Source organism: Lonchura striata, chromosome 34, assembly GCF_046129695.1.
Source record: "Lonchura striata isolate bLonStr1 chromosome 34, bLonStr1.mat, whole genome shotgun sequence".
Classification (NCBI taxonomy): domain Eukaryota; kingdom Metazoa; phylum Chordata; class Aves; order Passeriformes; family Estrildidae; genus Lonchura; species Lonchura striata.
The window spans coordinates 1,981,445-1,993,741 of NC_134636.1; the positions used below are offsets into that span (position 1 = coordinate 1,981,445).

The window sequence follows — 12,297 nt, forward strand, 5'->3', positions numbered from 1 at the left end:
TGACAGTCACAACGCCTTTAGTGCCACCGAGGCCTGGGGGTGACAGCCGGGGTCCCCAGGGGGGCTGTGACCCTCCAGGGGTCCCCGGGGCGACAGCCGGGGTCCCAAAGGTGACAGTCGCTGTCCCTGGGGTGGGTGACAGTCGGCGTCCCCAGACGTGGGGTGGCCCTTGGTGTCCCCAGGGGGTGACAATTGGTGCCACCAGGAGGGTGACACTCTGTCCATGGTCGTGGTGTCCTGGCGGTTGTCCCCAGGGGGTGACACTCGGTGTGCCCAGGGAGGTGACAATCGCCAGTCCTGGTGTCCCCGGGGAGGTGACAATTGGTGTCACCAGGGAGGTGACAGGCAGCGGTCACAGCGTCCCCAAGGGGGTGAAAGTCTCCAGTCACGGTGTCCCAGGGAGGTGACAATGGCCACGGCCAGTGTCCCCAGAGGGGTGACAATCAGTGTCCATGGGGAGGTGACAATCTGCAATGTGGCTGTCCCCAGGGAGGTGACAATCGCCACTGCCGGTGTCCCCAGAGGGATGACAATCAGTGTCCATAGGGAGGTGACAATCACCACTGCCAGTGTCCGCAGAGGGGTGACAATCGGTGTCCCCAGGGAGGTGACAATGGCCAGTCCCGGTGTCCCCAGAGGGGTGACAATCGGTGTCCCCAGGGAGGTGACAATGGCCAGTCCCGGTGTTCCCAGAGGGGTGACAATCACCACTCCTGCTGTCGCCGGGGGTGTCCCAGCTGGTGTCACCGCTGTCCCCGGTGTCCCCAGTGTCACCAGGGGGGTCCAAGCCGCTGTCCCCAGTGTCCCTGGGGGTATCCCAGTTGGTGTCACCGATGCCCCTGGTGTCCCCAGTGTCTCCGGGGGTGTCCCAGTTGGTGTCCCCGGTGTCCCCGGGGGTGTCCCAGCCGCTGTCCCCGGCGCCCTCGGGTCCCCACCACCAGAACTGCAGGCGGATGTCCCCTCCTGGCGCTGTCCCCTCGCCGTCACCGTCACTGTCACCGTCGCTGTCACCGTCGCTGCCCCAGGGCGCCGGGAACAGGCGCTGGCCCGAGGCCGTGGCCAGCAGGGGCAGCCCGGGGTGCAGGCTGCGGGGTCGGTGGAAATTTGGGGGTTTGGGGTGGAAATTTGGGGGAGTTTGGGGTGGAAATTTGGGGGATTTGGGGGGATTCGGTGAAAATCTGAGGTTTGGGGTGAGAATTGAGGGGGTTTGGGGTGGAAATTCGGGTGAAAATTTGGATTTGAGGTGGAAGTTTGGGGTGGAAATTTGGGGGAGTTTGGGGTGGAAATTTGGGGGATTTGGGGTGAAAATTTGGGGGAGTTTGGGGTAGAAGTTTGGGGGATTTGGGGTGAAAATTTGGGGAGTCTGGGGTAGAAATGTGGGGAATTCAACTGAAAATTTGGGGATTTAGGGTGGAAATGGTGGAAGTTGGGGGTTCCCCATTATTTCTGGGGGGGTTCCCCATTATTTCTGGGGGGGTTCCCCATTATTTTTGGGGGGGTTCCCCATTATTTTGGGGAGTTCCCCATTATTTGGGGGAGTTCCCCATTATTTTCTGGGGGTTCCCCATTATTTTTGGGGGGGTTCCCCATTATTTTTGGTGGGTTCCCCATTATTTCTGGGGGGCGGTTCCCCATTATTTTTGGGGGGGTTCCCCATTATTTTTGGGGGAGTTCCCCATTATTTCTGGGGTTATCCCCATTATTTTTGGGGGGGTTCCTCATTATTTCTGGGGGGGGGATCCCCCATTACTTTTGGGGGGGTTCCCCATTATTTCTGGGAGGGTTCCCCATTATTTTTGGTGGGTTCCCCATTATTTTTGGGGGTTCCCCATTATTTGGGGGTACCTGGTGCCGTTGACGCAGTCGCGGAGGGCGCGGAAGCGAAGCAGGGGGGGCAGCTCGGGGGGGTCCCCGGGCCCGGGGGGCGCCAGCGTGTCCCAGACGGTGACAAAGCCGTCGGTGTCACCGCTGACCAGGAACCGCCCCGACCTGGGGGGCACGGGCGGCGTGAGACCCCTCCCCGAAAAACCCCCGAAAATGGGGACCCCCAGAGGGGGTGGAGGGGCCAAAAATCCCCTGGACCCCCCACCCAAAATTTCATCCAGGTGTTCAGGACCCCCCAAGTTCCCCCCAAAAGGTGATCCAGGTGTCAAGGACGCCCCCAAAAATTTGACCCAGGTCTTCAGGACCCCCCAAAAGATGACCCAGGTGTCCAGGATGATGGAAAAGGTGATCCAGGTGTTCAGGGCCCCCTCAAGTTCCCTCCAAAAAGTGACCCAGGTGTTCAAGACCCCCCAAAAATCCTCCCAAAAGGTGCCCCAGGTGTCCAGGACCCCCCAAATTCCCCCCAAAAAGTGATCTGGGTGTCCAGGACCCCCCCAAAAGGTGACCCAGGTGTCCAGGACCTCCCAAAATTTCAGCCCGGTTGTTCAGGACACCCAAAAATCCCCCCAAAATGTGACCCAGATGTTCAGGACCCCCCAAATTCCCCCCAAATGGTGACCCAGATATTCAGGACATCCCTAAAAGGTGATCCAGGTGTCCAGAGCCCCCCAAAAATCCCCCAAAAGTTGACCCAGGTGTTCAGGGTGCCCAAAAAGGTGACCCAAGTCTTCAGGACCCCCCCAAAAATCCCCCCAAAAGGTGATCCAGGGGTCCAGGACCACCAAAAATCCCCTCTAAAGATGCTCCCAGTGTTAAGCACATCCCAAAATCTTCCCAAAATGTCACCCAGGTTTTCAGGACACCCCCAAAAATTCAACCCAGGTGTCCAGGACTGCCCAGAATTCCTCCGAAAAGTGACCCAGGTGTCCAGGAGGTCTCCAAAAAGTGACTCAGGTGTACAAACCCCCCCCCAGGTGACTCAGTTGCCCAAAATCCCCCCCAAAAGGTGCCGCAGCTTTTCGGGGGTCACTCACGGGTCGAGGTCAAAGGTCACGCGCTGGTTGGTGGCCACGCGCCGCGGCAGCGCCAGGAGGGGACGCTCGGGGACACGGAGGTCCCAGCACAGGATGTGGCTGTCCTGGGGGCGGGGCCAGCCCGGGACACGCCCATCAGGCCTGAAGCCACGCCCCCAGGGCTCAAAACCCCTCCCAGCCCACAAAGCCCCGCCCACCGCGCTGGGAGGCGTCAATCAAACCACAAACCACACCCCGAAAGCCACGCCCAGATTGTGCCAGGCCCGGAGGCCACGCCCACATCCACAGAGCCCCGCCCACCTCGATGCCACGGACCCAGCGCTGAGGCCACGCCCACCTTTGCCACGCCCCCAATGCTGAGGCCACGCCCATGTTCACGAAGCCCTGCCCACCGTGGGGCACGCCCACATTCACAAATCCCCGTCCACAAGGCCACGCCCCCACAACCACCCACAGGCCCCGCCCACGCAGTGCCACACCCACACAGGGCCACGCCCACATTAACAAAGCCCCGCCCACACGAGGCCACGCTCCCAGCACGGAAAACACACCCACAATAATAAAGCCTTGCCTACATGAGGCCACGCCCCAGTGCTTAGGCCACGCCCATTTCACAAAACCCCGCCCACATGAGGCCACGCCCCCTTCACAAAGCCCTGCCCACAACAGACCACACCCCCAGCACTGAGGCCACACCCCCATTCACAAAGCCCCGCCCATCGCATGGCCACGCCCACATTTACAAACCTCTGCCTACCACGAGGCCACGGCCCAGCACTGAGGCCACGCCCACATTTACAAACCAAGCATTTACATGAGGCCACGCCCACATTCACAAAGCCCCGCCCACTTTTAGGCCACGCCCCAACACCCACCCACAAGAGGCCTCGCCTGCCCATTGCCACACCCACACGTGGCCACGCTCACATTCAAAGCCCCACCCACAAGAGGCCACGCCCATTCTCAAAGCCCCGCCTACACGAGGCCACGCCCCCATCACTCAGGCCACGCCCATATCCACAAAGCCCCGCCTACCGCGAGACCACACTCCCACAACCACCCACAGGCCCCGCCCACCATTCGGCCACGCCCCCACATGGCCACGCCCCAGCACCGAGGCCACGCCCACATTCACAAAGCCACGCCCACACGAGGCCACGCCCCACAACCACCCAAAGGCCCCGCCCACCGTTCGGACAGGCCCCCACATCCTCCCACAAGAGGCCCCGCCCACCCATCGCCACCCCCACATTCACAAAGCCCCACACACACGAGGCCACGCCCCAACACCGAGGCCACGCCCACATTCACAAAGCCCCACCCACACGAGGCCACGCCCCCAGCGATGGGGCCACGCCCACGTCCAAAGCCCCGCCCACCTTCCTGCCGCCGGCGAACAGGCGCGTCCCGCAGGCGCTGAAGCGCAGGTGGGTGGGCGCGGCCGGGAGGCGGGGCCAGAGCGCCACGGCCCCGCCCCCCTCCAGCGGGTACAGCCCCAGGCTCCGCCCGTAGGAGCCGCACGCGAACAGCGATTGGCTGGGGCTGAAGGCCAGGCAGCCAATCAGGCCTCGCTGGCCCTGCCTGCCCCCTGGAGGGGGCGGAGACAAAGGTTAGGCCACGCCCACATCCGTGAGGCCACGCCCCCATGGGGCCCCACCCACTCAAACTCTGCTTTCATTGGACCATGCCTGCCAAAGCCACGCCCCCACACCCCACTCATTTGCATTTTGGCTGCCACTCCCTTTTAAGCCCCACCCCTTTACCAGTTCGGGCCCCGCCCCCAAGGCCACACCCATTTAAGCCCCACCCACTCCCAGGCCCCACTCTTTTAAGCCCCGCCCCTTTGCGTTTAGGCCACGCCCCTTTTTAGCACCACTTCTCTCCCCCAAATAAATAAGGGAAAACCTCCCCTTCCCCCAGCCAAGCCCCACCCATTTAAGCCACGCCCCTTTTCCCCACACCCCGCCCCTTTTAACCCCTGACTTTCCCTCCTAATCCCCATTTTCACCCCAAACGAAGGCTGGGAATCGCCCCGGCCCCACCCATGGACTCCACCCCTTTAGGCCACGCCCATTTCCCTTTAGACCACGCCCATTTCAGCCACACCCCGTCCCTTTTAACCCCTGACTTTCCCTCTAAAACTCCATTTTCACCCCAAACTAAGGGTGGGACTGGCCCGTGTCCCACCCCAGACCCCGCCTCCATAGACCACGCCCCCTTTCCTTTAGACCACGCCCCCTTTTGACACACCCCGCCCCTTTTAACCCCTGACTTTCCCTCCCAAACCCCATTTTGACCCCAAACGAAGGCTGGGAATCACCCCGGCCCCACCCCTGGACCCCACCCATTTAGGCCACGCCCCCTTTCCTTTAGACCACGCCCCCTTTTGCCACACCCCGCCCCTTTTAACCCCTCACTTCCCCCTCCAAACCCCATTTTGACCCCAAAAAAAGGCTGGGACTCACCCCAGCCCCACCCCGGGACCTCACCCCCTGTAAGCCCCACACCAGGACCCCGCCCCTGTAAGCCCCGCCCCTTTAAGCCCCGCCCCCCGGGACCCCGCCCCTTTAAGCCCCGCCCCTCACGCCGCAGGCTCCTCTCCAGGCCGTTCCGGCCGGGCCGCTGGGTCGGGAACTCGCGCACGGCGCCCTCAAAGCCCCCCAGGAGCCGCGAGCCGTCGGGGGAGAAGGCCAGCGAGTGGGGGGCCACCGGCTCGTCCTGGGGACCCCCGGTCAGGCGGGGCACCCCGAAAACCAGCCGGGGATCGGGGACACCCCGAAAACCAGCCGGGGATTGGGGCACCCCGAAAACCAGAGAGGGATTGGGGACAGCCCAAAAACCAGCCGGGGATTGGGGACAGCCCAAAAACCAGACAGGGATTGGGGACAGCCCAAAAACCAGACAGGACAGCTCCGGGGGTCCCCAAAACCCACCTGAGACATTCCAGGGAACCCCAAAACCCACCCTGGTATCGGGGACACACCAAAACCCACCTGGGACATCTCAGGGAACCCCAAAACCCACCCAGGAGAGCTCTGGAGGACCCCAAAACCCACCCAGGTATCAGGGAGACCCCAAGACCCACCTGGGACACCCCAAAACCCACCCAGGACAGATCTGGGGGTCCCCAAAAGTCACCCGGACATCCTGCAGGGTCCCCAAACCCAGTTCCCTCCCAGTCCCTCCCAGTCCCCCCAGTCCCCCCCAGTTCCCTCCCAGTCCTTCCCAGTCCCTCCCAGTTCTTCCCAGTCCCTCCCAGTTCCCTTCCAGTTCCCTTCCAGTTCCCTCCCAGTCCCCTCCCAGTGCCCCCCAGTCCCCCCCAGTTCCCTCCCAGTCCTTCCCAGTCCCTCCCAGTTCTTCCCAGTCCCTCCCAGTTCCCTTCCAGTTCCCTTCCAGTTCCCTCCCAGTCCCCTCCCAGTCCCCCCCAGTCCCCCCCAGTTCCCTCCCAGTCCTTCCCAGTCCCTCCCAGTTCTTCCCAGTCCCTCCCAGTTCCCTCCCAGTCCCTCCCAGTTCCCTCCCAGTCCCTCCCAGTCCCTCCCAGTCCCTCCCAGTTCCCCCAGTCCCACCAGGTGGTTGTGGGCCCGGAACGACCCCCGCAGGCTCCCGTCGAAGGCGTCCCAGAGGTGCACGGGGCTGTCCCGGCTGCTGGCGGCCACCCTGCCCAGTATAGACCAGTATGGATCAGTATGGATCAGTATGGACCAGTATGGACCAGTACAGGCCAGCAGTGACCTCCCAGGAACCGCCCCTGCTCCCAGTACAGCCCCCCCAAATCGTCCCAGTAACAACCAGCGCCATCCCAGTTCCCTCCAGTCCCTCCCAGTTCCCTCCCAGTCCCTCCCAGTTCCCCCCCAGTTCCCTCCCAGTCCCTCCCAGTTCCCCCCCAGTCCCCCCCAGTTCCCTCCCAGTCCCCCCCAGTCCCCCCCAGTCCCTCCCAGTCCATTCCCAGTCCCTCCCAGTTCCCTCCCAGTCCCCCCCAGTCCCCCCCAGTCCCTCCCAGTGCCCCCAGTGCTCACAGGCAGCTGGGGGGGTCGCTGGAGTCCATCAGGGGGTACCAGGTGAAGTCGTAGATGGTGTCACCTTCGGCCACCTGCACGGCCGGCACCTGCGGCCCGAGCAACCCCGAGTGACCCCTGACCCCTGAGTGACCCCTGAGTGACCCTGAGTGACCCCTGAGTGACCCCGAGTGACCCCTGATCCCTGAGTGACCACTGAGTGACCCCCAGACCCCCCAAATCCTCCCCAACCCCCCCAGTGACCCCAAATCCCCCCAGAGTGACCCCAAACCCCCCCAGTAACCCCCAAACCCCCCAAAGTGACCTCAAATCCCCCCCAGGACCCTCCCAGTGACCCCAAACCCCTCCAAAGTGACCCCAACCCCCCCCCAGAGTGACCCCAAACCCCCCAATGACCCCAAACCTCCCAAAGTGACCCCAAACCCCCCCAGTAACCCCCAAACCCCCCAAAGTGACCCTAAATCCCCCTCAGGACCCTCCCAGTGACCCCAAATCCCCCCCAAAGTGACCCCGAACCCCCCCAGGACCCCCCCAGCCCCCCAAAAGCGACACCCCCAGCCCCCCCCGAGCCCTCCCCCACCAGCTGGGGGAGGGGCGCCCCCGGGGGGGGCCGCGGGGGGAGGGGGAGGTCGAAGATCCTCAGGGCGTTGTCGTTGCTGCAGGTGAGGACGCAGGAGCCGTCGGGGGCCCTGGGGGGACCCCCGTGTCACCCCAAAACAGCCCCAAAACAGCCCCAAAACAGCCCCCAGGGACCCCAAAATAAAACCCCCTAAGGGACCCCCCGTGTCACCCCAAAACTGCTCCAGGAGACCCCAAAACAACCCCAAAATAAAACCCCCTAAGGGACCCCCGGGTCACCCCAAAACAGCCCCAAGAGACCCCAAAACAACCCCAAAACAGCCCCCAGGGACCTCAAAATAGCTCCCAGGAACCCCAAAATAAAACCCCCTAAGGGACCCCCATTGTGACCCCAAAACTGCTCCAAGAGACCCCAAAACAACCCCAAAACAAACCCAAAACAAACCCAAAACAGCCCCCAGGGACCCCAAAACAGCCCCCAGGAACCCCAAAATAAAACCCCCTAAGGGACCCCCGGGTCACCCCAAAACGGCCCCAAGAGACCCCAAAACAGCCCGAAAACAACCCCAAAACAGCCCCCAGGGACCCCAAAATAAAAGCCCCTAAGGGACCCCAAAATAATCCCCAAGGACCCCAAAATAACCCCAAAACAACCCCCCTTGTCACCCCAAAATAACCCCAAGGCGACCCCAAAATAACCCACAGGAACCCCCGGGAGTTGGGGACCCCCAAACGCCTCCCCAGGAACCCCGGGGACCCCCAAACCCCCCAAGGAACCCCCAGGGGACCCCAGATCTCCCCCCGAGGGGTTTGGGGGATTTTGGGGGAGTTTGGGGGCTTTTGGGGTGATTTTGAGGTGATTTTGGGGTGATTTTGATGGTGTTTTGGGGGGTTTTCGGGTGACTTTGGGGTGATTTTGGGGGTTCTGTGGAGTTTTGGGGGATTTTGAGGTGATTTTGGGGGTTCTGGGGAGTTTTGGGGTGATTTCGGGGTGATTTTGCGGTGGTGTCGGGGTGATTTTGGGGGTTCTGGGGAGTTTTGGGGTGATTTCGGGGGGTTTTGGGGTGATTTCGGGGTGATTTTGGGGTGATTTTGGGGTGATTTCGGGGTGATTTCGGGGTGGTTTTGGGGGTTTTGGGGTGATTCCGGGGTGATTTTGGGGGTTTTGGGGAGTTTTGGGGTGATTTCGGGGTGATTGCGGGGTGTTTTGGGGGGTTTTGGGGTCTCTCACCATTTGCAGCCGCGCAGGAAATTCTCGGGGCGCCGCGCGAATTCCTCCCGCGCCCCCCAAACCGGGCGGGGGGGGCGGCCCAGTTCGTACTGGGGGAAACTGGGGAGAGCCGAGGTTGGGGGGGGGGGGGTCGGGGACCCCAAAACCCCTCGGCGAGTCCGAGACCCCCACCCCAAAAAGCCGAAACCCCCCAAAAAACTCACTCGAGCTCCTCGGGCTCCGCCGGGGCCGCGTCCGGAGGGGTCCCGGGGGGGGCGGGGCCGCCCTGAGGGGCTGCGGGGGAGGGGAGAGCTCAGAGCCCCGACCCCCCCAAAAACAACCAAAAACCCCCAAAACCACCCAAAAATCCCCAAAATCCTCCCCAAAAAAACCCCCAAAACCACCCCAAAAAAAACCCAAAATCCTCCCCAAAAAAACCCCAAAATCCTCCCCCAAAAAAACCCCAAAATCCTCCCCAAAAAAACCCCCAAAATTCTTCCTCAAAAAAACCCAAAATCCCCCCAAAAAAAACCCAAAATCCCCCCAAAAAAACCCCAAAATCCCCACCCAAAAAACCCCAAAATCCTCCCCCAAAAAAACCCAAAATCCTCCTCCAAAAAAACCCCAAAATCCTCCCCCAAAAAAACCCCAAAATCCTCCCCGAGAAAACCCAAAATCCACCCAAAAGAACCCCAAAATCCTCCCCAAAAAAACCCCAAAATCCCCCCCAAAAAGACCCCAAAATCCCACCCAAAATACCCCAAAGCCTCCTCAAAAAAACCCCCAAAATCCTCCCCAAACAAACCCCCAAAATCCTCCCCAAAAAACCCCCAAAATCCTCCCCAAAAAAACCCCAAAATCCTCCCCAAAAAAAACCCCAAAATTCTTCCTCAAAAAACCCCAAAATCCTCCCCAAAAAAACCCCAAACCCTCCTCAAAAAAAACCCCAAAATCCTCCCCAAATAAACCCCAAAATCCCCCCCAAAAAGACCCCAAAATCCTCCCCAAAAAAACCCCAAAATCCTCCCCCAAAAAACCCCAAAATCCTCCCCAAAAAAAACCCAAAATCCTCCCCCAAAAAAACCCAAAATCCCCCCAAAAAAACCCCAAAATCCCCCCAAAAAAACCCCAAAATCCCCACCCAAAAAGCCCCAAAATCCTCCCCAAAAAAACCCCAAAATCCTCCTCAAAAAAAACCCCAAAATTCTTCCTCAAAAAACCCCAAAATCCTCCCCAAAAAAACCCCAAAATTCTTCCTCAAAAAACCCCAAAATCCTCCCCAAAAAAACCCCAAACCCTCCTCAAAAAAAACCCCAAAATCCTCCCCAAAAATACCCAAAATCCTCCCCAAAAAACCCCAAAATCCTCCCCAAAAAAAACCCCAAAATTCTTCCTCAAAAAACCCCAAAATCCTCCCCAAAAAAAGCCCAAAATCCCCCCCAAAAAGACCCCAAAATCCCCCCAAAAAAACCCCAAAATCCTCCCCAAAAAAACCCCAAAATACTCCCCAAAAAAACCCCAAAATCCCCCCAAAAAAACCCCAAAATCCTCCCCCAAAAAAACCCCAAAATCCTCCCCAAAAAAAAACCCAAAATTCTTCCTCAAAAAAACCCAAAATCCCCCCAAAAAAAACCCAAAATCCCCCCAAAAAAACCCCAAAATCCCCACCCAAAAACCCCCAAAATCCTCCCCAAAAAAAACCCAAAATCCCCCCAAAAAAACCCCAAAATCCTCCCCAAGAAAACCCAAAATCCCCCCCAAATAAACCCCAAAATTCTCCCCAAAAAAACCCCAAATCCTCCCCAAAAAAAAACCCCAAAATCCTCCCAAAAAAACCCCAAAATCCTCCTCCAAAAAAACCCCAAAATCCTCCCCAAAAAAACCCCAAAATTCTCCCCAAAAAGACCCAAAATCCCCCCCAGAAAACCCCAAAATCCTCCCCAAAAAAACCCCAAAATCCCCCCAAAAAAACCCCAAAATCCCCCCCAAAAAAACCCAAAATCCTCCCAAAAAAAAACCCAAAATCCCCCCCAAAAAACCCCAAAATCCCCCCAAAAAAACCCCAAAATCCTCCCAAAAAAAACCCAAAATCCTCCTCCAAAAAAACCCCAAAATCCTCCCCCAAAAAAACCCCAAAATCCTCCCCAAGAAAACCCAAAATCCACCCAAAAAACCCCAAATCCTCCCCAAAAAAACCCCAAAATCCTCCCCAAAAAAACCCCAAAATCCTCCCCAAAAAAACCCCAAAATCCTCCCGCGCGCCCCCGCGCGCACCGTCCGCCACGGGCGCCGCCATGACAGTCGAGGCCACGCCCCCTCCGGGACACGCCCCTCCGGGCCACGCCCCTCCGGGCCACGCCCCCTCCGGGCCACGCCCACATCGCCATATATGGGAAAGGCGCGGGTCGGATTGGCGCCTCCCTCTGTGGGCGGGGCCTCGGCTTTTCCCGCCAAAAGGGACGCCCGCGATTTGGGGACCCCAAAAAACGACCCCAAAAGGGTCCCGGGAGCCCAAAACCGACCCCAAAAGGGCCCAGGGGTACCTGGGACCCCCAAAACCGACCCCGAAACGGTCCTGGGGGAGCTGGGACCTCCAGAACCAACCCCTAAAATGTCCTGGGACCCCCAAAAAAGACACCAAAAGGGTCCCAGGACCCCAAAAATGACACCAAAAGGGTCCTGGGGCAGCTGGGACCCAACCATGGCGACCTTGACCCAACCATGACCCAACCACGGCCACCATGACCCAACCACAGCCACCACAACCCAACTATGACCACCATGACCCAACCATGGCCACCATCACCCACCCACGGCCACCATGGCCACCACAACCCAACCATGACCCAACCATGGCCACCATGACCCAACCACAGCCACCACAACCCAACCATGACCCAACCATGGTCACCATCAGCCAACCACAGCCACCACGGCCACCATGACCCAATCATGGCCACCATGACTCAACCATGACCCAACCACAGCCACCACAACCCAACCGTGGCCACCACGACCCAGCCGTGATGTTCCTCCAGGACCCAGCCATACCCACCGTGATGTTCCTCCACGTCCCCCTCAAGTCCCTCAGGGCCCCCCCACAGGTGCCCAGGTGTGTCCAGGTGGCCCCAAATGAGGAATTTTGGGGTCTCCTCTCTCCCCCCAAAAAAAAGTCACGGGTGAAAATCAATAAAACTTTTATTAACTGCCCCCAAAATCTGAAATCCCCCAAAATTCTCTTCCCCTCCCCCCACAACAACCCCGAAAGTCAAAACAGCAAAATAAATGGGGGGTGGGGGAGGGGCAGAGGACCCCCCCCCCGAACCCCCAAACCGCCACCACCGAGCGCCCCCCTCCCCCTCCCCCTCATTAACGAACCCCATAAATTACAACCCCCCACCGGCCCCCCCAAAACTGGGGGGGGGGCTCCCACACCAGCCCCTCCCCCCCCCCGACTTGGGGGTCACCTCTAACTTGGGGGGGGGGTCACCCTCGGCTCGGGGGTCACCCCAAATTTAAGGGTCAGAGCCGGGTTTGGGGATCAACCCCCCGATTTAGGGTTTCACCCCGATTT

General features: G+C 59.8%; 1 protein-coding gene across 1 annotated transcript; it reads right to left on the reverse strand.

The window, feature by feature from the left end:
• On the reverse strand, positions 1 to 11,023 carry WRAP53 (WD repeat containing antisense to TP53). Its single transcript, XM_077789462.1, has 11 exons — positions 10,998 to 11,023; positions 8,948 to 9,017; positions 8,745 to 8,843; positions 7,515 to 7,623; positions 6,935 to 7,098; positions 6,485 to 6,575; positions 5,504 to 5,636; positions 4,298 to 4,506; positions 2,919 to 3,022; positions 1,846 to 1,989; positions 1 to 1,085 (listed from the first exon to the last, which is right to left on the reverse strand). Exons 1-11 carry the CDS (start codon positions 11,017 to 11,019, stop codon positions 386 to 388), a joined length of 1,845 nt encoding a protein of 614 aa, XP_077645588.1. The 5' UTR covers positions 11,020 to 11,023; the 3' UTR covers positions 1 to 385.
• Positions 11,024 to 12,297: the final 1,274 nt, after the last annotated feature.